This window comes from Gadus chalcogrammus, chromosome 16 (assembly GCF_026213295.1).
Source record: "Gadus chalcogrammus isolate NIFS_2021 chromosome 16, NIFS_Gcha_1.0, whole genome shotgun sequence".
NCBI classification, from domain to species: Eukaryota; Metazoa; Chordata; class Actinopteri; order Gadiformes; family Gadidae; genus Gadus; species Gadus chalcogrammus.
In genome coordinates, this window is record NC_079427.1 from 13,390,508 (window position 1) to 13,413,360 (window position 22,853).

At 41.4% G+C, this 22,853-nt stretch overlaps 3 protein-coding genes across 13 annotated transcripts; 2 read left to right on the forward strand and 1 right to left on the reverse strand.

Moving 5' to 3' along the window:
• Positions 1–1,238: 1,238 nt before the first annotated feature.
• lamtor1 (late endosomal/lysosomal adaptor, MAPK and MTOR activator 1) lies at positions 1,239–4,554 on the forward strand. Of its 4 annotated transcripts, none has more exons than XM_056611874.1 (5): positions 1,239–1,523; positions 1,843–1,976; positions 2,121–2,198; positions 2,368–2,491; positions 2,744–4,554. In XM_056611874.1, the coding sequence occupies exons 1-5, from the start codon at positions 1,482–1,484 to the stop codon at positions 2,834–2,836; spliced, it is 471 nt and encodes a 156-aa protein (XP_056467849.1). In that variant the 5' UTR covers positions 1,239–1,481; the 3' UTR covers positions 2,837–4,554. The 4 variants fall into 4 exon arrangements, with proteins under 4 accessions (XP_056467849.1, XP_056467850.1, XP_056467847.1 ...); XM_056611875.1 differs by having other exon boundaries at positions 1,249–1,523; positions 1,849–1,976; XM_056611872.1 differs by having other exon boundaries at positions 1,249–1,522; positions 1,827–1,976.
• Positions 4,238–7,882, reverse strand: lrrc51 (leucine rich repeat containing 51). 5 transcript variants are annotated; one of them, XM_056611867.1, is made up of 5 exons: positions 7,864–7,882; positions 6,843–6,922; positions 5,963–6,168; positions 5,584–5,732; positions 4,245–4,890 (listed from the first exon to the last, which is right to left on the reverse strand). In XM_056611867.1, the coding sequence occupies exons 2-5, from the start codon at positions 6,892–6,894 to the stop codon at positions 4,755–4,757; spliced, it is 543 nt and encodes a 180-aa protein (XP_056467842.1). In that variant the 5' UTR covers positions 6,895–6,922; positions 7,864–7,882; the 3' UTR covers positions 4,245–4,754. The 5 variants fall into 5 exon arrangements, with proteins under 5 accessions (XP_056467844.1, XP_056467842.1, XP_056467841.1 ...); XM_056611866.1 differs by lacking the exon at positions 7,864–7,882 and adding an exon at positions 7,096–7,137; XM_056611869.1 differs by lacking the exon at positions 7,864–7,882 and having other exon boundaries at positions 4,238–4,890; positions 6,104–6,168; positions 6,843–7,089.
• On the forward strand, positions 7,556–21,412 carry numa1 (nuclear mitotic apparatus protein 1). Of its 4 annotated transcripts, none has more exons than XM_056611834.1 (24): positions 7,556–7,663; positions 7,902–7,963; positions 8,061–8,146; positions 8,263–8,336; positions 8,422–8,507; positions 8,713–8,787; positions 8,886–8,979; positions 9,172–9,292; positions 9,452–9,591; positions 10,053–10,164; positions 10,442–10,559; positions 10,882–11,022; positions 11,228–11,341; positions 11,488–15,156; positions 15,265–15,462; positions 15,921–16,108; positions 16,228–16,365; positions 16,641–16,767; positions 17,840–18,062; positions 18,261–18,397; positions 18,549–18,797; positions 19,009–19,104; positions 19,383–19,733; positions 20,121–21,412. In XM_056611834.1, exons 2-24 carry the CDS (start codon positions 7,928–7,930, stop codon positions 20,142–20,144), a joined length of 6,597 nt encoding a protein of 2,198 aa, XP_056467809.1. In that variant the 5' UTR covers positions 7,556–7,663; positions 7,902–7,927; the 3' UTR covers positions 20,145–21,412. The 4 variants fall into 4 exon arrangements, with proteins under 4 accessions (XP_056467809.1, XP_056467810.1, XP_056467806.1 ...); XM_056611835.1 differs by having other exon boundaries at positions 9,449–9,591; positions 16,641–16,743; positions 20,121–21,411; XM_056611831.1 differs by having other exon boundaries at positions 9,449–9,591; positions 20,121–21,410.
• The last annotated feature ends 1,441 nt before the right edge of the window (positions 21,413–22,853 follow it).

The following is a 22,853-nucleotide window of genomic DNA, read 5'->3' on the forward strand; positions in this document are numbered from 1 at the left end:
TGTGATTGAAAAGCTGTTTGATGCAATGGTAAACATTGGAGAAGATATATCTATCTAGACATCTGTATCTATATATCTATATATCATATTGTACCAGATCCACAGAGCGCATGGACACCAGGGTTGCTTTTCAGCACAAGCAAGTCGTTTATTTCGACTATCATAAATCATAAATCATAAATCATAAATCGTAAATCCGGCAAGGCGGTCACAGGGAGCGTTTCTGGGGAACTCTTGCAGCGATCGTCCATGTGGTTCAGTCATTCCTCTCACTCCCGATCCTTTATCTTGGCATCAACAGAACAGTGGTGGAATTGTCTGGCCAACATGTTAGCTTGGACATAGAGCACTAGTATAGTATTAGCAGTATTGGCACCCCTAGCTCCTCTATATCTTGCCAAAAAAACCTGACCTGCCACACCACAGTGCCGTTGCCACAGTGCCGTTGCCACACCACAGTGCCCGGCAGTGGCGGACTCAGACTGTTTGAAGGGCAGGGGCGAAAAAATAAAAAGGGCACATTCTGCACAACATGGGACCCAACCAGCATGCAAAAAGCTAAGATGCATCATGTATGGCACTTTCTCTCATATTCACCACTTTTTTGTGGTATTCAGCACTTTTTTTCAACCATGGAGGCACTGTAAGGGCATTAAGAGGGCACTCATTGAGGCACGATATCGAATTTTCTTGTTCTAGAGGGCTCTTCATCATATTGTATGAAGGGGCACCAGAGGGCACCCAATAATTTTTTTCACATGAAAAAGGGCAGCCAATAGGCATTTTCTCTCGTATTCGCCACTCTTGACGGCACTTTTTCAACCATGGAGGCACGGGGGGGTCCGCCACTGGTGCCCAGCTCCGGGGCTGCAGCTGGATGCTATTGCTTTGACTCCCCAACTCCCAATCAAGGGATCTACAAATTGACTTGACTTGAATTGTTAAAAGATAAACAAAACTAGAAAAAAATATTGCTATCCATAGATACACTGTAGATACCTAATAATTGCACACATACGTGGTAGGCATTGATCATTCAATACTTCTTAATACTAATAATAACACTACTTATAATAATACTAATACCATAATACTAAGTGTCAAAAATGATCAGATCATCTTAAAATATAGATTTTTTTTATCATTATTGATCGTACATAGTAACAAAATTTTCCTTAAAATTAGATAATTATCATATATCTGGCAACGCTTGGGGCGCATCTTTCGCCTACGTTGGTAAAAATTACCGGAAGTCGTCATTTTGTTGTTGCTCCAGCTGTCATGTGATAGCTCACATAGCTTACCCTAGAAGCTGCAGTGTTGACAGTAGCACTCAAGTAGATAGTAGAAATAATCGACGAAAGTTTAACGCCTGCACAAGGGTGCCGTGGCAGAACCCGAATTTTTTGGTTAGATAGTTACCGGCAAAGAGAAGCTGGGGTTTTGTCATTTGTAACAGCGCCGAACTCTCGTCGGACGCCATGGGTTGCTGTTACAGCAGCGAAAACGAAACGGCAGAGGAGGTAGTTAGCCAATCTAATACGTGATGTTAACATGCTAGGCAGTTATAACACTTCTTTTATAAAGGGAGATTGAGATACATTGACGTATTTTCTTTTTGTTGTTGATTTGCACAATGGTGTAGATGATACAGAAGGCGTTCAGAATAAGTGCTGCCGTTGACTGCTTATGTGCAGCATAGTGGGTCTTTCGTTATTCTATGAACTTCTATGTAGTGAGGTGTTTCCTGGTTTAATTTTCATTGCCCAAGGCTGCTCTGTTGTAAAAATGTGATTATAACTAAGATGTCTATTTTGTCTCTTTTTGTCGGACGCCGATGAGCGCAAGCAACTGATCCCTAACCCAAACCCTGAGAGTAAACCGCTACATGGCACAGATTGGGGTGCTTCCAATGTGCCTTCAGCACGCACAGACGAGCAGGCCCTTCTGACATCCATCTTAACAAAGACTGCACAGTAAGTTACACCTTCTCATAGACCAGCCACACCCATAAGTCACACTGTAATGTCATTCAATCACTTTTTCCTTTTCATAATACTTCAAGGTAGTGTGACGTCTCTCACTGCTGCTGTTTTTTCTGTCCCTTGCTTTCTCTCCAGGAACATTATTGATGTCTCTGCTACTGACTCTCAGGGGATGGAGCAGCATGAATACATGGACAAAGCTCGACAGTACAGGTATGGAGGGGTCTACTATTTTGTTTGCCAGAGAAATGTTTCACATTTTGTGCATGTTTATAATTATGAACGCACATTCCAATGTGCCAGCTTTATTTTATGCAATTTTTTTTCCATTTTTGCAATGACATATCCAGAATTTTTTTGTAACTTTCTGTTTGTCTTGCAGTTCAAAGCTGGCTGTGTTGAGTAACACCTTGCCCCAGAAGAAGGCTCATTTTTTGCCCTCCCTCACCAGCCAGCCCCACCAAGTGCTTGCTAGTGACCTAGTGCCGTACTCGGATGTTCAACAGGTAAAAGGCCACCCAAATTGTCTTTGGATATACCGTTTATTTCTTTGATGTGTTATTTTTTGGAAGTATTGGTCAGGGTTTAAAACGTAATGTTCTCCTTAATGGAAGTAATCTGAATGTTTTTCGGAACGAAAGTATCACAAACTTTGGTCATTAATCATTACTTCCCAATATAAAGCAGCAACTATTAACTACAAGTGATATGATATTGCTAATTGTTTCTTTTTTGTTGTGTTTCTTTTTACTTTGCAGGTGTCCAAGATAGCAGCTTATGCCTACAGTGCAATCTCACAGATTAAGGTGGACGCAAAAGAGGAACTAGTTGTTCAGTTTGCCATTCCCTGATCCTGCTACTATCTGCCACCTGCAGTATTCCCCTTCCAATCAGTCTCTCCTCTCGCTCTCACTATCTCGCTCTTTCTCCCCTAATCTGCCCAGCCGAACCTGTAGCCAGGCATCTATGGCCCTTTGATTTATATTCATGGATTTAGCTTGACCTATGATTTAAACGGCCCCATATGACTTTGATGTATTGTGTAAACGTATGGGTCAGATGATTACACTTACTGCCGACTGGTTACAGGAGCATGTCGACTGGCAGAGAGGGGGCAGTTAAGATATTTGTTCAAAATGACCCAGGCCCCCTTGTTTACATTAAGACTAAATCAAAAACAATTGGCCAGTTCAGAGAACAGTGGCTTTTGCCGGCTCTAAAGTAATACATAAGGCATGCAGGACCTATGTATTAATTGCTAGCTGCTAGCTATAAAATGTATACCATTTTGGTATAGTTTTCAAAAAGCTTTAAAAAAAAAAAAACGAAATATGAGGTTAATAAACATGTGTTGAGCCCAGAGCTTGGAGTGCAATGGCACTGAATTTGTTCCAGCTCCACACAGGCTTCCTGAAATGGCCTTCCCCATTTCTCATTTTCTCCAAGTATAGCAAGATAGACGGCAACTTGGTATTAATAGTAAGGGGAAGGCCTATTTATTTTAAAATCCCAGTACATGGTGAATATGTAATGATTTAATGTTTGTTGCACCAGACTAAGTTAAGTAAATCGCAACAACAATAGAATCATTTACCAGCGACCACTCAAGGTTATTCAATTCCAGATAGGGATTGATCAACAAATTAATTACCCTTTCCATGTAAAATCAAACGGCATCACATTCGTAATCTGCAGACCAGACAAGCATTTTGCTATCCCATTCAACACCACATGGGGGACCCTAAAATGGTGTTCTTCCCTTACTCGTAGGGCAGGGGGAAAAGGGCAAACTAGTACTGTGCTGGGTGAGAAAACTTATCTATGTCAAAGGGCATCACGGACCCCTTAACTGTGTGTTTGGTTGGGTTTAAAGAATACAGCGTATGCCCTATCTGGTTCATGCCTAAAAAAACTATTTATACTTAAATCCTGGAAAGAAATTAGTAGGAAGGGGGTGTGACTTAGTCCCACGGCAGTAGATAATGTGTGCCTTTGTACATCATTTTGTGATTCTGGCAGGCGGCAAGATATATATCACATTGGATGGAGATTTGTGTTGGTTTTTGGCTGCAGTCCTTTGAGAGTATTCTTTATGCAACCAACTTTTAAAAGCAGTTTGCTAAAGCTTTAAAACAAAACATCTTAACACCCGATCTTGATTGAGTTATCCATATTAAGACTAACTGCTACTGTAACTGTACTAATAGAAATGTTGTTTATATTCACCCAGAGAGGAAATGATCCATGAGCTTTTATTTTTCCATTTTTGTTTTACTATGTGACTTCTCATGGTATAATACAAGATTGTGCAAGGCAACCCAGTGGGACGAGTCTGAATTGGGTCTCTAAAGGGATAATTTGTTTATTTTTTTAACCAGAATTAAATAACACAAACTTTTTTTTAAGTTCTCTCTGCATTCTGTCATTTTTTAAAATCATATTTTGTTATACTCCCTTGATTAGGCTTGCATTAATTTTTTCTATGGATTCCCCCGTTTAATGTTTGTTTATTTAATGCATTAAAGATAAAATGTGTCATCATAAAACCAACATTTTTGGTTACGGATTGATCATACTTTTTTATGACATGTTGTACATAATGATTGAATTGTTTAAACAATATTAAAAGGTTCATGAATTGCTACTTTACCAGAGTAGGCAGGGTTCACTATATTAAGGTAAATATTTACTGTAATGGAAATGTTTGATGAATGAACTGTATTAATTACTTTTCACATCGGGTTTAATTGTAGTTCCATACAGCTTCGGTCATTTGACGTCCTTTATTTTACATTTGCCACAGCTGTTGCGTTGGAACCAGATATTTGCCATGCTTCGATCTTGAGGTGTCACAGCACTAAAGTCCATCATCTTCAACTTGGCCAGGGCTGAGATCACCCGACACCTAAACACAAAGCCACAACAAATCATCCTACAGTCACTTTGTCATGCCATTTAATCCATGCTTCCAGCCCAGTCTATATTTATGACGACCTCTTGAATGAAAAAAGACTTCAATATTCATATTCAAGGAGTTAACATTTGCACAATGATACATGTTTTTAAACTGAGACCACTAGCAAATGTAACCACCACTTCTTTCAGTGGACATGTTTTTGTGTTCGATTGCTGTTGCTATGAAGACTGGATGAGTATGCAATACGAGCCCACTAGCTGCAAACACCTGTTACGTCACTATCTGATCCTACATGCTTGCCTTTTAACTACTAAAATGTTGGCACACAGGAGAAATACAACACTGGATTCAGGAGTGCAGTAAACGGGTTATGTCACAGGTTCAAATTAAACTGATATAAGGCAGCATAAGGTACACATTTCTGACATCTCTCACACATCTTCATAGTATAATGATAAGATTGGGTATTGTGTAGGGTCTGTTCACCCAGTAAGTTCTCAATGGGGAAAAATAATAACGCCCATGTGTCACTGTTGAGTTCCTATTGGATTGCCATTTCTTTGAATCGCTTTTCTTTACTGATGCTTGCAACCTAAAATATATAGATTTTACAAATAAAATAAACAATTATATTTATGTAAGAAACACATCGTACTGGGGAAAGGGGAGGTGTACAATAACCTGTAGCCTTTATCGCCCTCGATTAAATTTCCATGGAGTGTGATGGTGTGTAGAAAGGGCAACTTGACCAATCGGTCCACCTCTGACGAGTTACAGATGCTGTTTCCATGGAGGTACAACACACGCAGTTCTCCAAGTTCACACAACACCTGCAGCAGCACAGACCGACATTAAAATCATGGCAAAACATCCCGTCCTGTGAAAAGGTTCCTCAGGTGAAACGGGGCCCTTTATAGGAGGTATTACTGGGTTCTATAGTCATTCTTAATTGTAATAATGTGACATTCTGATCAAAAGTTGTATCACAAATATGAATTCATAAAACAAAATACATGCGATTGAATGAGAACAGAGGCAATCAATAAAAAGGAGAACCAACTGGGTCTATGTGGCCGATGTCATTGAATGAGAGGTCCAGCCAAGCAAGCTGCAGCGGCTCAGCCAGGAAATGGGTGATGGCCGCGTGGAGTCCACTCAGATCCGTGATGATGTTGTTATTGAGACGTAGGGAACGACTCACATATTTATTTTCATGGTTTCTTTTTAAAGGTCGCTGCCCCCTGCCAGGTTCCTCAGTCAGGGTATCTGAAATGAGGAAGAAAACAATGAAAACACCACTGGTGTTTTGCCTTACTAGACCGTTGGCCTGCAAGAGGAAGAAATACTTGACAAGCTCTGTAAAGTTAGTTTCATATTTGATATGAAACTAACTAACATATGGCATATGGTATTTAGCATTAGACATTTGGCACAAGCGTGGATTCATTATATTTCTATGAAATTGTTACTACTTTATGGACCAAACATAGGTGGTGGAATGATATATATATATTTAGAATAATTTACATTTTATTACATGTATGTCTATATATATATATATATATATATATATATATATAGGGGGAAAGGTAGTTTAAGTGTCCAAAAGTTCAATCAAGTTTTCTTGATATATATCAAGACAACTTGAATATCATACATATCTTTAAAATAATATTACATTCAACATTAAACATTTCGGGATCGGACTGTCCGACATAGGCCTACATGAATGATAGTGAGATCGTTTGATTAGATGAGGAATGAAAGCTGAAACCTTCTAAGCGTTGCTCCCATGATGGTACACTCTTATGATATGTGGCTTGTGTATACTAGTGGGCAGAGGCAACAACACTACTTACTAAAATAATTCAATAATACTACAAAGCTGCAATTTCTCAGCCACAAGAACAAAGAGGAACACATTAGAAATGCAGTCCTACCAGATAATGACTTGATACACCTGAAGGATAAATCCAATGGAGCGCCATACATTTCACAAGACGCCGCCAAGTAGGCCCACCTGAACGAGGAGACCAATGAATGTGAGGCTGTTGCCAAGCACCTATTAGTAGCCTAGTGACGGCAGCTAGTATGCTGGTATTTTGAAAGAAGCGTTTTACTAATTTTTATTACAGGAGGTTGTACATTTAACATTACTTCTGGTTACTTATTATAATCGAGACCCCAACCAACCTGTTTCACTACTCACAACAGTCAGTTTCCAAGGAGACAGACTATTTAGGGACTGTAGGCACTTTCTTTCTGGGAATTGTAGTCCATTCGATGCGTTGACTGTCCAGCCAAAAATCCATTATGTTAATAATATGTAATAGATAATTATATTGAGTTCATTGTTTTTAGGTGAATAAGTGGTTGTCATTGTAGGAATTTAATTAGTAGGGTTTCTCATATTTCGCAAACAACGAAATAATAATCAGAACCGTGGAGTAAAATTTTTTATGAAAATAGATAAACTGTAAAGAACAACACTATGTGTATTTATATATGTTATTATTTTGTATTTGTAAACATAAACGTGATATTTTAGTGGTAATCTGAAAAACATTTTATAAACCAAAAAAAAGTAGTACGGCGGAAGTGTATATTGAGCTTCTATGACGTGTAATGCTTTAAGCAACCTGATTGGTTTATTCAATGCCTTCAACACTTTTAAATTTTGTTTAGGCGTTCAAGGTTTCACCGGTCATTTTGACACACGAACATCTCCGAGGTGTCCGAGGCATCCAGAACACACCATAAGGTAAGGTACGTTTAACATTATCTGAATATATACATATTATAAACGGAGATTTAAGGATTTTCCTTGTGTGGCAGAATATTTAACGTTAGCATTAACAATAGTGAACTGTCTATCTAGACGTGAAAAGATTGACCCTGCTTTCTTGGCATGTTTATTTCAAAATAACCTTCTATATAAGATTAACTGTTTGCTTCACATACCGTATCGGACATTGACTTTACACGTTTCGGACTGCCAGGTTGAACACGTCCCCAATCAGCCAAAATGGCTAACGTGGGAGTGGAAGCCCTGTTAACCTGGGTACGTTGTTTGTTTATCAAATTTTTTTATGGTTTGAAATAACCTGAAACAATTACCCATATATTTAGATAACTCAATATATTATCACATTTCGCAGTTGAACAACCTAGAGTTGACGGATCAGCCTCTCCATATCGAGGATTTGAAAGATGGGACTTACTTGTTAAAAGTAATCAATACATTGTAAGTACTCTTCCGTTCTGAATTCTCTGCAGTTTCAACCAGATGCACTCAAGTGACGTCATAACAAATAACAACATAATAAATAATGTTATTTTCTCTACCTTTTTCTATCTAAGAAAAAATGAACGGGGCTTATCCTTGGACCTTTCAGTGGAGGAACGGTTTAACCAAATTGCCCGCTTCCTGGAGGGTTAGTTTACATTTATCTGCACCGCTCTTTCTTTTGTGTTTCTGTCACTTTTGATCTGTGACTACTTATTTTCCCACCATGATAGGAGACTGCAGGTTACGTGCTGGCACAGGAGCTACTCTTTCAAGGCACATTGCAAATGGAAATAACCTGACAGTAGAAATATCAAAGGTATTGTTTTTCATGCAACTCAATGCATGCATTCATTACATTGTCTCTCCTAACATGATCATGTGTGCAATAGCCTTAATGGGATGTTGGCGATATTGTGCACACCCATTTCAAACATATTGAGGTAAATATTGACAAGAGGTGTACCACCAAATTACTCGCGCGTGACAATTTTGACCTACATACTCCATGCTGTCTCCTTCAGGTGCTTTTATTGCTGGTGTACTATGACATGATGAACAACCGCAGTACTCTTAACAAGATGGAGTTGAAGGTGGAGGTGAGACCATCTTTCTTATAATTAGTTTGTTCTGCTGCTGATAAAGTGTAGGGAAAATCAACTGGTTCCTGTCTGATTTTATTTCTTCCTTGCTTTAGGGTGAGATTGCAAGCCTCACAGAGCGCTTTGTTCTGGTAACAGATGACTATGTCTACCTGAGCAATGGGCTTGAGGCCTATCTGGGGAGAAAATGTAAGTCACATATGATGTAGATCATATCAGAAATATTCAGTTAAATCAGAGTTATGATTTATAATGAATACTAGCAAGCGGGCCATGTGACTTAACAAGTCAGACCACTTGGAGTTATTGTGAGTTTAATGCCACCCCTGTCTGTTTTCATTAACAAAGTTCTTCCTTACTTTGTTCAAACCGGGGAATCAGACTCTTCTTCCCCCTCAACCCAATCGTCCAGCTCCTTGATATCTGATGACTCCCCTGTATTCCATCGCTCCCAGAAAGTCAAGTTTGTTGATCTGCACACTGTGGCCACCCCGGCCGCCAGGTATTCCTTGCCATGGCCTTGTTCTATGCATATTTTTATATGAGAAGTTTATATGACAATGTAATTCATTGCGTCACTCACATCACACTGTTCTATATTGAATGTGTTTTAACTGACTGTTCCTTTTGTGCTACCATTTGATATATTTTTTTGTAGCAGCAGGTCTCCCCTGCAAGAAGTCATGAACACGCCTCGTTTCAAATTGAGGAAGATGCAGACACAGATGATCCATGAGCGGGAATACAAGGATGGCTTGACGAGGGAGTTGAGCAGCTTGATGACCCAGATCGCACAGAAAGGTATACAATTATCCATCTTAATGTTTTATTTTATTAGTTTCAGTGTGTATTTATTGTCTTTGTCCAGGGGGACATGAGAGCCTCACTTGATAAAAGCGTCTGCTAAATGTCACACATTCTGTAAATTGAAGTATGTGTTTGGTTTGAAAATGACTACTGCTGCCTTGTATGTAACAAACCGCTTTTGATCAGCCCTGCAATACATTTTAAAAAAAATTAAAAATTCCTTGAGTAGCCAGTGCAACTACATATTTGCTCTCACTCCCCACTTGAAAATATTTGTGAAAAAATCCCTGAATGATTGATAGAAACCTAAAATATCCATCATTACAAATATAGACACGCAGCATCTTGAGGACTGTTCCTCTTGAGTTTTATATAAAACTGTTCAGTAAACACCATCTCTCTACTTTTGTGCCTTTTCTACCCAAGGGTAACTTTGTTGTTTTTCTTTTTTACAGAAACCGAAATCAGCCAGTTAAAGTATCAACTGGACAAGATAAAGGAAAATCAAAATGTGCAAGACCAAGTGGTCAGCGACCAAATAAATGAACTGGAAACCAAAAACGAATCGTAAGCGCTTAAATTTCTCATAAACGATAAACAACAAATTCCTGGATGGTATTTATGTAAAGCTGAAAGATACAAGATAAATTATACAAAAAGTTAAGGCATGCTGTGATCACAGGACATTCTTTAGCTTGTATGGCACAGCTTTCTTTGGGAACATATTTTTTAATGTAACTAAAAATACCCAAGGTATGTTTGCATACTGAGTACATCCTAATCTTGACTAAATGTCATTGTTTTTATGTGTGTGCTAACTAGAACATAATGGGTATGTTTTTAGGTTGCAAAGACGTCTTCATGAGTTGGCAAAGCAAAGCCATGATTTGAAGTCTGACACCATCCATATGGAACGTAAAGTAGACCAGCTTACAGAAGAGAATGGAAATCTCTCTGTCCAGGTAATCATACTTTGTACTCAACAGTTTTTTACAATCGAATTGTTTATTAATATATAATTCCCCCCCAAAAATATTGCTTGCAGTTGCTTTGGTTTAAGCTGCAAATAGTTATAACCGTTGTTATGGTAGTGGACTTCCATAGACAACTGCACAACTATTAAACACATTTTGAAACTCACCCTGCTGTGCTTAGCCAAATGTATGTTATGATGTGCTAACAATCTGCAGTTTTTTGCAGACATCTTGAGCAATTTGCATCACAATGTAAAATATTAGGCTCGAAGCCTCGTTTTAAAATTGTCAAATGTGCCTCTGTTGTCAGGTGCGTGAGATGCGTTTAAAACTGGCAACCTGTGAGGCTGAATTGGAGAGGCTGTTGGAGAACCAGGCTACTGTTGAGAAGGAGCTGCAGAGCCAAAACTGCCACCTACAGGCCGAACTGAGCCAAGCCACTGCCAAAAAGGTCAGCGCTAGTGGATGTGTCAGACTACCAATACGTTAAAAGCCCTCCATGCTGAAATTGCATTTATATATTTAGAAATTGAAGTTATTTTATCTCTATATTTTTATGTTATTGTTTGTAAAATAATTGATTGCTCCGGCATGCTCTCGTGCAAATTCAATATTTTGTATGCTTCTTTATTCTAGCATCCTTATTTTGTTCATAGGACTTCCAGTATGAACAAATTGAGATCCTTCAAGGCAAGATCTCGTCTCTGGAGGAGGAGCTGAGCCGAATCAGACTAGAAGAGAAAGGAGAGAACATGGGGCCAGTCATGCAGGTCAGGGGAGATGCTACTATGGATATTTTGAGTATTGTTATTTGTTAAATTCCACCCATTATATTTACTTAACTGCTAAAGATAATAGTCCATGATTATTTTAATAGGAAGGCTAGTTGTTAACCAATTATTCTTTCTTGCAACAGAGGGCAGAACTGGAGAATGAAATCACAGATCTAAAAGATCAGTTGGAGATTACAACAGGCTCTCTTAGAGAGGCTAAACAGGTGGTTCAGGCAAAAGAAGTCATGCTAGCACAATATCAAGAGGACATAACTCTGCATAAAGAGCTTCTTAAGCAGCAGATGGCAAAAAATGAAAAAGAGATGCAAGATAAACAGGTACTTCTTGACCAAACGCAGAAGGAAATTGCTGACCAAAGACACATTCTACAACAGGAAAAGAACAATCTCCAGCTTCAAGTTGATAGTATAGGTGCCCTACTTAAGGAGAGCGAAGAAGATGCTAAACTCAAAGAAGAGCAGATGCTTCAGAAAAACACAAGACATGACACGGCTCTTGAACAGCAGAAGACATTTTACCAGGATGAGATGGGCCGACTGAAGGAGGAGATCCAACAAAAACAGGAGTTGATAGAATTACTGAAGGTCCGAGCTGAAAAGGTAGAACTGCTAAATCAGGAGATTCAGACATTGAGGAACGAGGTGGAGACGCTAACCTCCTCGCTAAAGAAAGCAGAGGAGTATTTGCAGACTCAGGAAGACCTGTTGGCAAAACAACAACTTGACAGCCTGAAGATCCAAGAGACTCTGCAAAATAAGATAACAATGTTTCAGGAAGAAGTACATGGTTTGTGGGTCGAAGAAGTTGCTCTTCAGGCAGACGTTAAATTGGCTAAGGAGACTATTCAGGCCAAAGAAGACATGTTAGCTAACTTGCAGATGGAGAGCTCTCAACAAACAGACATTCTTAATGGAAAAATGCATGTTTTGGAGGGCCAACTAAAAACCATAACCACTACTCTAAGTAATGCCAAACAGGATCTTAAAACTCAACAAGACGTGTGCAATCTGCACCAACAAGAGCATGCACATCAACTGGAAGAACTGCAAAAACAGATGTTTGCCTCTGAAGAGGAAATTGAGAGATTAGTTCAGGAGATCATCCAAAAAGAGCAACAGATGACAGAGGTAAAGAAGGAGACCTCAGCGCATTCCGAAGGGTTGCAGCAGGAGATCAACAGTCTGATGAGTCAAGTGACCGGTGTGACTGACTCTCTAAGGAAGGCTGAAGAGAAGTTACAGGATCGGGAGACTCTGCTCACCCAGCAAGAGCAGGAGAGTGCTCATCAGAAAGATCTCCTTCAGAAACAAGTGTCTGCCTGTGAGGAGGAGTTAGAGAAGATGAAACAGGAGATTAAAACCAAAGAGGAACAGCTAACCTTACTTGGGCGAAATGGCTCTGAGCAATCTGCATTGCTACAGCAGCAGATCCAAGGTTTAAATAGCCAAGTGGAGAGCCTCTCCTCCTCACTGAAGCAGACTGAGGAGGAGGTTCTAGGTCAGAAACATCAGTTGAGTAAGCAGGAGCTGGAAAGCACTCAACAGATGGAGGCACTTCAACGGCTGAACCTTGTATCTGAGGAAAACATCAGACTGCTGAAGGAAGAGATCCAAACAAAGGAGACGCTTCTTAATGAGATTAGGACAGAGAGCTCCAAGCAATCAGAGAACCTGGCCAATCAGATACAACATCTAACTCTTGAGATGGACAACAATAAAGAATCTCTTAAAATGGCGTCAGAGGAGGTTGAAGCCAAGGAAGACGTGCTAACAAACCTGAGGCAGGAGAGGGATCAACTTAAAACAACGATGGAGGTCTGTGAAGAGGAAAAGGCTCTACTCAAGGAGGAAATCCTTCTGAAAGAGCAACAGCTGACTGAGGTGAAGAAGGAAACCTCCGCAAATTCTGAAGAGTTGCAGCAGGAGATCAACAGTCTGATGAGTCAAGTGACCGGTGTGACCGGCTCTCTCAGAAAGGCTGAAGAAAAGTTACAGGATCGTGAGACTCTGCTCACCCAGCAAGAGCAGGAGGGTGCTCATCAGAAAGATCTCCTTCAGAAACAAGTGTCTGCTTCTGAGGTTGAGGTTGAGATGTTGAAACAGGAGATCAAAACAAAAGAGGAACAGTTAACCTTACTCGGGCTAAATGGCTCTGAGCAATCTGCATTGCTACAGCAGCAGATCCAAGGTTTAAATAGCCAAGTGGAGAGCCTCTCCTCCTCACTGAAGCAGACTGAGGATGAGGTGTTAGGTCAGAAACATCAGTTGAGTAAGCAGGAGTTAGAAAGCACTCAACAGATGGATGCATTTCAGCGGCTGAACCTTGTATCTGAGGAAAACATCAGACTGCTGAAGGAAGAGATCCAAACAAAGGAGACGCTTCTTAATGAACTTAGGACAGAGAGCTCAAAGCAATCAGAGAACCTTGCCAATCAGATACAACATCTAACTCTTGAGATGGACAACACTAAAGAATCTCTTAAAATGGCGTCAGAGGAGGTTGAAGCCAAGGAAGACGTGCTAACAAACCTGAGGCAGGAGAGGGATCAACTTAAAACAACGATGGAGGTCTGTGAAGAGGAGAAGGCTCTACTCAAGGAGGAAATCCTTCTGAAAGAGCAACAGCTGACTGAGGTGAAGAAGGAAACCTCTGCAAATTCTGAAGAGTTGCAGCAGGAGATCAACAGTCTGATGAGTCAAGTGACCGGTGTGACCGACTCTCTCAGGAAGGCTGAAGAGAAGTTACAGGATCGTGAGAATCTGCTCACCAAGCAAGAGCAAGAGAGTGCTCATCAGAAAGAGCTTCTAAGGAAGCAAGTTTCTGCCTGCGAGGAGGAGGTTGAGAAGATGAAACAGGAGATTAAAACCAAGGAGGAACAGTTAACCTTACTCGGGCTAAATGGCTCTGAGCAATCTGCATTGCTACAGCAGCAGATCCAAGGTTTAAATAGCCAAGTGGAGAGCCTGTCCTCCTCACTGAAGCAGACTGAGGATGAGGTGTTAGGTCAGAAACATCAGTTGAGTAAGCAGGAACTGGAAAGCACTCAACAGATGGAGGCACTTCAACGGCTGAACCTTGTATCTGAGGAAAACATCAGACTGCTGAAGGAAGAGATCCAAACAAAGGAGACACTTCTTAATGAGATTAGGACCGAGAGCTCCAAGCAATCAGTGAACCTGGCCAATCAGATACAACATCTAACTCTTGAGATGGACAACACTAAAGAATCTCTTAAAATGGCGTCAGAGGAGGTTGAAGCCAAGGAAGACGTGCTAACAAACCTGAGGCAGGAGAGGGATCAACTTAAAACAGCGATGGAGGTCTGTGAAGATGAGAAGGCTCTACTCAAGGAGGAAATCCTTCTGAAAGAGCAACAGGTGACTGAGGTGAAGAAGGAGACCTCCACAAATTCTGAAGAGTTGCAACAGGAGATCAACAGTCTGATGAGTCAAGTGACCTGTGTGACCAACTCTCTCAGAAAGACTCAAGAAAAGTTACAAGATCGGGAAACTCTGCTCACCCAGCAAGAGCAAAAGAGTGCTCATCAGAAAGATCTCCTTCAGAAACAAGTGTCTGCTTCTGAGGTCGAGGTTGAGATGTTGAAACAGGAGATCAAATTGAAAGAGGAACAGCTAACCTTACTTGGGCAAAATGGCTCAGAGCAAACTGCTTTTCTACAACAGACGATCGAAGTTTTAACTAACCAAGTTGATAGTCACTCCTTCTCAATGAAAGAGGCAGAGAAGGACATTCAAACGGCAAGTGATGCGGCAAAACACTACAAAACTCAGGTACGTGCAATCTTTTTATTTTTTTTGTGCTTTGTTCTTCCTTAATTATGTGTTGTACTATAGCTTGGAAATCTAAGCTTTTTTATATTCATCATGTTATGCGTCAAGATGGAGAATGCCATGAATCACTACAAAGCAAAAAAGCAGCTTCTCCAGGAGAGTCAGGAGCAGGTGGCAGAAATGCAGTGCTCCTTGGATGTTAAAGAGAAAATTGGCACCGAGTTTAAGCTGCTCCAGCTCGACTTTGAAACCGTCAAATCAAATGAGAAGAATCTCTTAAGCCGAATCACCAGTTTGGAAGCACAGGTTGGTACCATTTTGGAAAAGGCATTTCAGTGGGTGAACAAACAGAATTTGAATTGGGGCAATACGTGGACTAAAAATGCTGTTATTTGTTTTTCTGCACAGTACTTGGTCATTATTCAATATTAATTGCTAGCACTGAACACTAATTAATTGTACACATTGATAAAATCATAGTTCAAAGTACATTATTCCTGTGTAAAAGCGAGCAATACATTGCTTACTGGTAAGTGTTTCTGGAGCCATTTGTCCAGCAAGCATCCAATAGACAGCAAATGTCAATATAAAAAGCAACATGACCGCAATGGGATTTCTATGACTGTCATCCATTGACTTTACGTACATTAAGTGCCATTCACCTTTTAATGCAATGGTTTTAAGAAGTACCAGCCTTGCTTGTTTAAAATGATTACACGATTTTCTTTGATGCATTACTTTATATTTTCTCATCTTTGTATCAGCTGGCTTTTGCCGACGGCCAACTGCGGGAGCATAACAAGATGCGGAGGGACGGAGGAAGGCTCCAGGACTCTTACTTCACAGAAACTGAGGAAAACTGGAAGATCCAGACTCGTGAGCTAAAGGAGAAACACGACAGCTTTGACAGCCAGGGAGACGACACTCTGGAGGACTCTCTGAGCACCACAAGGTAAAACACCTCCGAGAGATCAACAGAAGGTCAATCTCGCTCCAGGTTCCGGTTAAAGTTGGATCCACCAACTAGCTGTACAGGTCGACCTCTTCTCTACCGTCACTCTCTTTTTGAAGGAGACCCTCCGCTCCGGGGGAGTCCAGCACTCCGATGGTTAGAAGCTCGGAGCGCCTCGCTGGCAAGCGGCGTTCCCTGAGCGCTGATTCTCTGGAAAGCCTTTACTTCACACCCATGAACAACAAGCAGACAAACAGGTGGGCCGCACAAACTACCAGGTCCTTTGTTACCTTTTTCTTTTCTTTTTTTAATGGTATATCGCTTCTACGGTAAATATTATGAGTTATCCGGGATTCATATTAATTCAGGATATATGTGAAACATTGTTTGATCTGAGTCAAGATGTATCTGAGTCAAGATGTATCAGTTGTTTCTATGAGCTATATATGTGCCTGAAATTGGTTCGGACATGAGACTAATATTTTTTTGCATGCGTGGAGATCTTGATGTTAATGTATTTCTCTGGCTCAAGGACAAAGCGCCACATGGACAGCAGCCTGACATCCTTGGCTGAGCTCCCAGATTCCACCCTAAAGTACCTGTCCTCCTCGGTCAAACGCCGCCGGACCACCCAGGTTATCAACATCACGATGAGCAAGGTGGAGGGGAAACTCACAAAGCACCAATAACATCACCCAGGCGTTTTATTCCCTACTAATGTGTTGCCTTTTGCTAAAACATGCACGCAGTTTGGTGTGGGAGCACCATTTATTAATTTGTAAACCCATTGGGTTTTAGGTGGACAAACACTAGGTGAATAGACGGTGCATGAAGGGCCCATCGTGTTTAAGCCCTCGAGATTGGACATAACTTTCCTAAAAAGATGGTCAATAGCAACAGCTGATTGTCTCATGACATGATGGCTTCTACATCACAAAAAAGATTGATGAGCGCTAATGTACTTAGGGGAACTTGATCAGCAGAATGAAGGTGCGATCACATGAGATGCGTTGATTGCGACCCACTCCATCCATCGTTTCTTTCACTTTCTCGCGGTGGAGACTTGCTTTACGTTTAAAACTTTGACCCCGGCGTGCGGAGTGACGCAACCAATAGATTTCAGGTTCTGTCGAAAAGCAATGTTTAAAACTAGTCGATCTTATGTGTGGTTTGAGAACACAACGCCAGACTTGGCGACGGGGAACGGTGTCGCAGCGCGCCTCAAGTGAACGCACCTTTACTCAAAGTCGAGCACTAGGTGGCTATAACCAGGGTTCTAAATGAGCTTTTTTGATTACCAGCCAATCAGAACTTCCACTAGCCAAATTTTTTCCAGTGAAAATGGAAAGAGATGATTGCCGCTGAATGAATTTTTTTTACATTTTGGATTTTATTAACACAATCCAAGTACCTGCATACAACAAAGAAATCCTTTATTTTCATTTTGATGATTTCAGAGCTCTACCGCATCACATTTCTTCAGCACTCTCTGAACTCTCTTCAATACGACCTGTTTTGGCGGATTTAATCCCGAAGCTCTCCTGATGACTCCGGGCACTCATGGTCCTTTACAGCCGATTTTTTTTAATTAACAACCACCAAAATGATTTTTTAACCCATTTGGCTGGTAGGCGGGTGTTAATTTAGAACCCTGGCTATAACCATACTCAAAAGCTCCCCTCCGTAGTGTTCTTGCCTCACATCAATGTTGACCCCTTGTCCCGTCCACAGAAAACTCCCAGACGTGGAGGGTCTGACAACGACCACCACGGTGAGGACGAAGACACCTTCTACAGCCTGGCCTCCGCACGCTCCCACCCCAATCTCTCCAACAGCCACGCAGCCAGGCCTGTCTCCATGGAGCTGTCTGGCAGGACGGCCGCCAGCAGTGACCAGCTGATGAGCCTGCCCGGCTACAGGCGTAGCACCAGCAGCAACACTGCGCCGACACGCAGTGAGTTATTCTTATGTTTACATCCTCGGGTTAAAAACTTGCATTTATAAAATATGCGAACCCGACCAACCCCGACCATGAAGGTCGGGGTTCGCATATTTTATAAATGCAAGTTTTTGGTATTTAATCAATGTTGGAGTAGTAAAAGTCCATGTACATGGTTCTTGTAAGTTTATTCATATGTGTGCGTGTTTCCAGGCACAAGTACATTCTGTGTGGGTGCTGAGAACGAGCCTGAAAACGGGCCAGATGATTGGATGAGGATCGCTGAGCTCCAGTCCAGGAACAAGGCCTGCCTTCCCCACCTCAAGAGCAGCTACCCGCTAGAATCCAGGGTATGTCCCAACCGCAACCATAAACCATAATTTCACATTAAGCTGGTCGATCATTGCACTATAATGGGGAAAATGACCTAGAATCCGAGAGTGTTGTAATGGAAGCCTATTTGGCTAACCCTTTCCCCCCCCCCCCCGTGTAATCCTTCAGCCAAGCATTGGACCTGAGTTCGTCATCACGGACGACGACCTGCGCATGGGCGACCCCACCGACACCATCCGCCGGGCCACCTTGATGCCCGGCCAGATGCTGGACTCCCTCTCCTCCCACCGCCTGTCCTACATGGTGGGGCAGACGGACACCGCTGGCACTCGTGCCCACCGCCACTCCCTGTTGCCGGGCCAGCTCCCAGCACGCACCCACTCCTCCTCACTGCAGAAGTACCCGCTCTCTCCCGAGGTGCGTGTCGGTTTTGTGAATTGCACTGGGGACACATTAGACCTGATTCTCTCGTGTGTGTGTGTGTGTGTGTGTGTGTGTGTGTGTGTGTGTGTGTGTGTGTGTGTGTGTGTGTGTGTGTGTGTGTGTGTGTGTGTGTGTGTGTGTGTGTGTGTGTGTGTGTGTGTGTGTGTGTGTGTGTGTGACTATTCTTATTTCTATCTGTTTTCAGGCGAAGGCCAGCTGCTTCCCCCGCCCTCTTACTCCAAAATACAAAAACAGCCACATGACCTCCTCAAGCACACAAATACGCACCGCCCTCAGCCCGGTAAGTCTCACTCACACACTTTGCCTCTACCTGCAGCCTGTGGAAAGGCACGCACACACACCATAGCATCCTGGAAAGACGAGCCCAAATTAAATCAGAAATGTTTTATTGAAATATGACAATGCTTCTCTTAGTGTGTACCTTAAAGTGTGGGTTCACCGTGGCAAACCTTGGTCTTGCCTACTTGTAGCCTTAGTATATGAGATATGCATTCCTTTGCTCCAGGGATGCGCTCTACAATAACTCTGTCTGTCCGTGTCCTGCTCTCTGTGTCCCAGGTCCAAAGGAGGGAGTCCACGGTGTTCACCATCGAAAACACCCCGAAGAAGAACAGCTATCTCCAGAAGGGGTTGAACAGACTACGCAGCTCCACGCGCAAGTCCCCCGGCAAGGGGCCGAAGACGTCCCCCGCCCAGCGAGCCTCTGGCCGGTCCCCTGGTAACCGCGCGGCCGAAGTTGGAGTTGCCGTGGCAAGACGGGGCAACACCAGGGCATTGCCTCAGGGGGCGGCGGCGGCCAAAGGACAGAGGAGGTCCCCGCGCACCAGTGCCAAAAGCACGGCCAAGTCCCCGCGCACCAGTGCCAAAAGCACGACCAATTCCCAATTACTGACCTCCAGTGCCCGCAAGGTGAGAACGAAATACTGGGTTCACAAGTTTATACTTGATCTGTACACTCTTTCGTGTTTTTGAATCATAGACTGGACTAAAAAGTCACGATTGCTGGTTTTAAAACAGGAGTATGTAAAGTGACTGAGTTTTCATGAACTGGCGATTAGCACTTCACGACGGTGAACTAATTCAGGGCTAGATGCTCCAAATGCCTTGGACTGAATACTCTTTACAGAGCCCAGATGTGTCTGCTGTAAAGAGAAACTGTTTGAAGGTCTTGAATTTTCAAATATTCAAAACCTGCTGAGGTGTCATCTTCTTTTCCGGTTGCTTAAACATGAAATTATCAACCGATTTGCACTCTACTTTCTGGATGTTTTTAATAATTTCTGTTTCACTCCACAGATGATGAGCAGAATGAAGGTCTGAAGAAGTATCTGGAACAATCTTTTTTGTATTCTACTCAAATGATGGAATTGCTATAACTTGTACATTTACAGCAAATTTTTCTTTTCATTTTATCCAAATCAATCTGTTTTTCTGTCAACAATGTGGTGGATTTCACAGAGTTGTGATATTCTTCAGGGATTCTAGTATCTGCTTGCATTGGATTCTCTCTGTATTATATTTACATGTTTGTTGGTGATCATTTAGTTGGAATTTCGGTTTTTTGATAATCCAAATATTTTGCATACAAATATGCCAATGGGTGGCAATCTTTTTTTATAATTTCATTTTTTACATAAACAAATGTTCCTCTGTAGCTTTGAGCATAGTTTGAAATTTCACATTTTTAAATTCTTAAACAAAGCCTCATATGGAATCAGATCATTTGTATTGTTAAATTGTACATTAAATGATTGACAGAAGTTGATAATATTTTTCCTCTTTTGTTTGCATGCGTTTAAAATGATAAAGAGGTTTACAATATTGCATTTCCTGAAGTCTAAAGGCCAATGTGCATCAGATACGGTATGGCTATGTTGCGGTGTTGTGCACCCGTGTCGTGAAATGCATCCCTGTCGGAACAGACTGGCTTCCATGTCAATCAGTGCTCCAACGTCCAGATGCCAGACGGTTTCCGTGTGGTGACGAAGCATTTTGTTGACGTTACACACCATTTGATGGGAAATTATGCAATACGTATATGTATCGCTAATATTTTGCCCATTTTATATTAATATGTGGAATTCAAGTTATTTTACTAGCTAGTGTTTGTTTCCCCTCTTTCATGTTTCCAAAAGAATAGCATAATTTAAGCATGAATTATTTGTGCATATTTTTGTTTCTAGCAATGGGCCACAATATGCTGACTTCTTTCCAGCATCCATGTATTTTCCCTGAGTTAACTTAAAGCGTGAATGCGATGTGGTCAAGCGAATTTTCTGTAACTTTAATGAATATATATGCCGAGTAATTGGGGAGAGATGCTGCTTTCATCAACCTCTACGGATGAAATACAGTATGATCAGCTCTGTATATCAGGGAAGTAATATTTATGATGGAAAACGGCTCCTCATTAAGGTCGATTATGGGTCTGTAAGGTATGCCCATAATTTCATGGGAAACACCGACCTGTGGTGTTCACCTCATCTACTACACCTTTATGGCATAGCAGCTGTACAACATTGACCACAAAACAAATTGGACACTTGTTTGGCATTTTCACATAATGGTCTACAATAGCAAAGATTGAGTTTCATTCTTTTTTTTTTGCCAAGTAATGGTTAATGCTCAATTGATTAGAGATTTTCAGGAGGCTCTGAGTTGTGGCCTGTTACTCAGATTATATCAACTTTCCCTATAAGCTTTAAAGCAGAACTATGCAACGTACTTCAAAATTCAAACTGATATAGTGAATCTTTAACGATGAGAGAAAACTGTCGACAGCCCTACTTGTTGGGCAAACTACCAAAATGTGTTTAAACTTTGCCTCTGGTCTGAGTAAACATTAGACTGGCATCGTGATACAAATTGTGGAACCTCAAAGGGGCATCACTAATGGGCACAGACCAAAATACCTCTCGACGTAATTAGATAGGCCTAAATCACATCATAGCAATGAATCTGGTAACACAGCACTACGTTTTTTATACAGACAACATGCTTGCAGCCGAGAAGAGCTGTGCTTGTGTACCATCGACATGTCTGAACCAGTGTGCCCCAAAGTCACTAGTGGACAACAGGTCCCACATTTTGCCTGTGCAGTGTGTTAAGGTTTATTGGCCTAAGTTACCCATAAGGCTTAGCATCAGTTAGAGGCGGGAGATAGCCTACGTGAGAGAGCTATGAGCGTGTACATGTGTTGGACCGCTAATGCAATAAAGAGTGCTAGGAACTAAACATGCTGCTGCGCCCGGTTTGTCATAAGGAACAAACCTAACATGCACCAAAGGTCCAAAGTTCGATAGTCTGACCCAAACCTCCCCTCTCTCCATTTTTGGGGGATTTACATTGTGGGGAGCTCTGTTGGAAACATAAGACATGGGATAAAATACTATATCTGGAAGAGGATATTCATGAATTTTAACACACTATGCTGATTTAATCTGTTAATTGCTTCAATTGTCAGATATCCATGTTTTCTGAACCCGATTACCTCCATTTCAATGCATTTCATACCATGAACTCCAAGAGAGGGACCAACTGATGATAGTGATTTGATTAAAGTTAGCAGTAGAAACACAGTGGTCACTGTTGCTTGTTATTGAAACAACCACAGACATATAGAGGCAATCTATAGTGACGAACACATGCAACATAATATTAAAACGCCTTTTGGGAATTGGAACACAGCTCATCATCATATCCTTGTACTATTATATTTACTCATGATAAGGTTATAAAGATTATATGATTCATGTGAGGTCAATTATAATGATCGTTTTTGTGTTTTTTAACATTATTTTTGTCAAACTGTAGCACAGTCCCCTGAGATCTTCCAAGATTGAAAGTCCCATCACAATATTCTCTCTCTTAAACTTACTCTGTGATCCTGCCTTCCATTTCTAGCTGTTTTACCAGATGGTGGATGCTTTAGGATAACAAACAGTAACTAAACCAAAGCCAAATGAATTATGCACTTTTTATGCACACAGATCAGCTGATGGCAACCTAGCAACCGACCGATAAACCTCT

Coding starts and splice junctions, on each gene's coding strand:
- lamtor1 (XM_056611872.1), top strand. CDS start 1,482: ATGGGTTGCTGTTACAGCAGCGAAAACGAAACGGCAGAGGA. Junction 1,977..2,120: donor ATCTTAACAAAGACTGCACA/GTAAGTTACACC, acceptor CTTTCTCTCCAG/GAACATTATTGATGTCTCTG. Junction 2,492..2,743: donor CGTACTCGGATGTTCAACAG/GTAAAAGGCCAC, acceptor TTTACTTTGCAG/GTGTCCAAGATAGCAGCTTA.
- lrrc51 (XM_056611867.1), bottom strand. CDS start 6,894: ATGTATGGCGCTCCATTGGATTTATCCTTCAGGTGTATCAAGTCATTA. Junction 6,169..6,842: donor GTGTATCAAGTCATTATCTG/GTAGGACTGCAT, acceptor TCCTCATTTCAG/ATACCCTGACTGAGGAACCT. Junction 4,891..5,583: donor GAGGGCGATAAAGGCTACAG/GTTATTGTACAC, acceptor CTTTGTGTTTAG/GTGTCGGGTGATCTCAGCCC.
- numa1 (XM_056611831.1), top strand. CDS start 7,928: ATGGCTAACGTGGGAGTGGAAGCCCTGTTAACCTGG. Junction 8,788..8,885: donor AGATGGAGTTGAAGGTGGAG/GTGAGACCATCT, acceptor TCCTTGCTTTAG/GGTGAGATTGCAAGCCTCAC. Junction 10,165..10,441: donor CTGGAAACCAAAAACGAATC/GTAAGCGCTTAA, acceptor GTATGTTTTTAG/GTTGCAAAGACGTCTTCATG.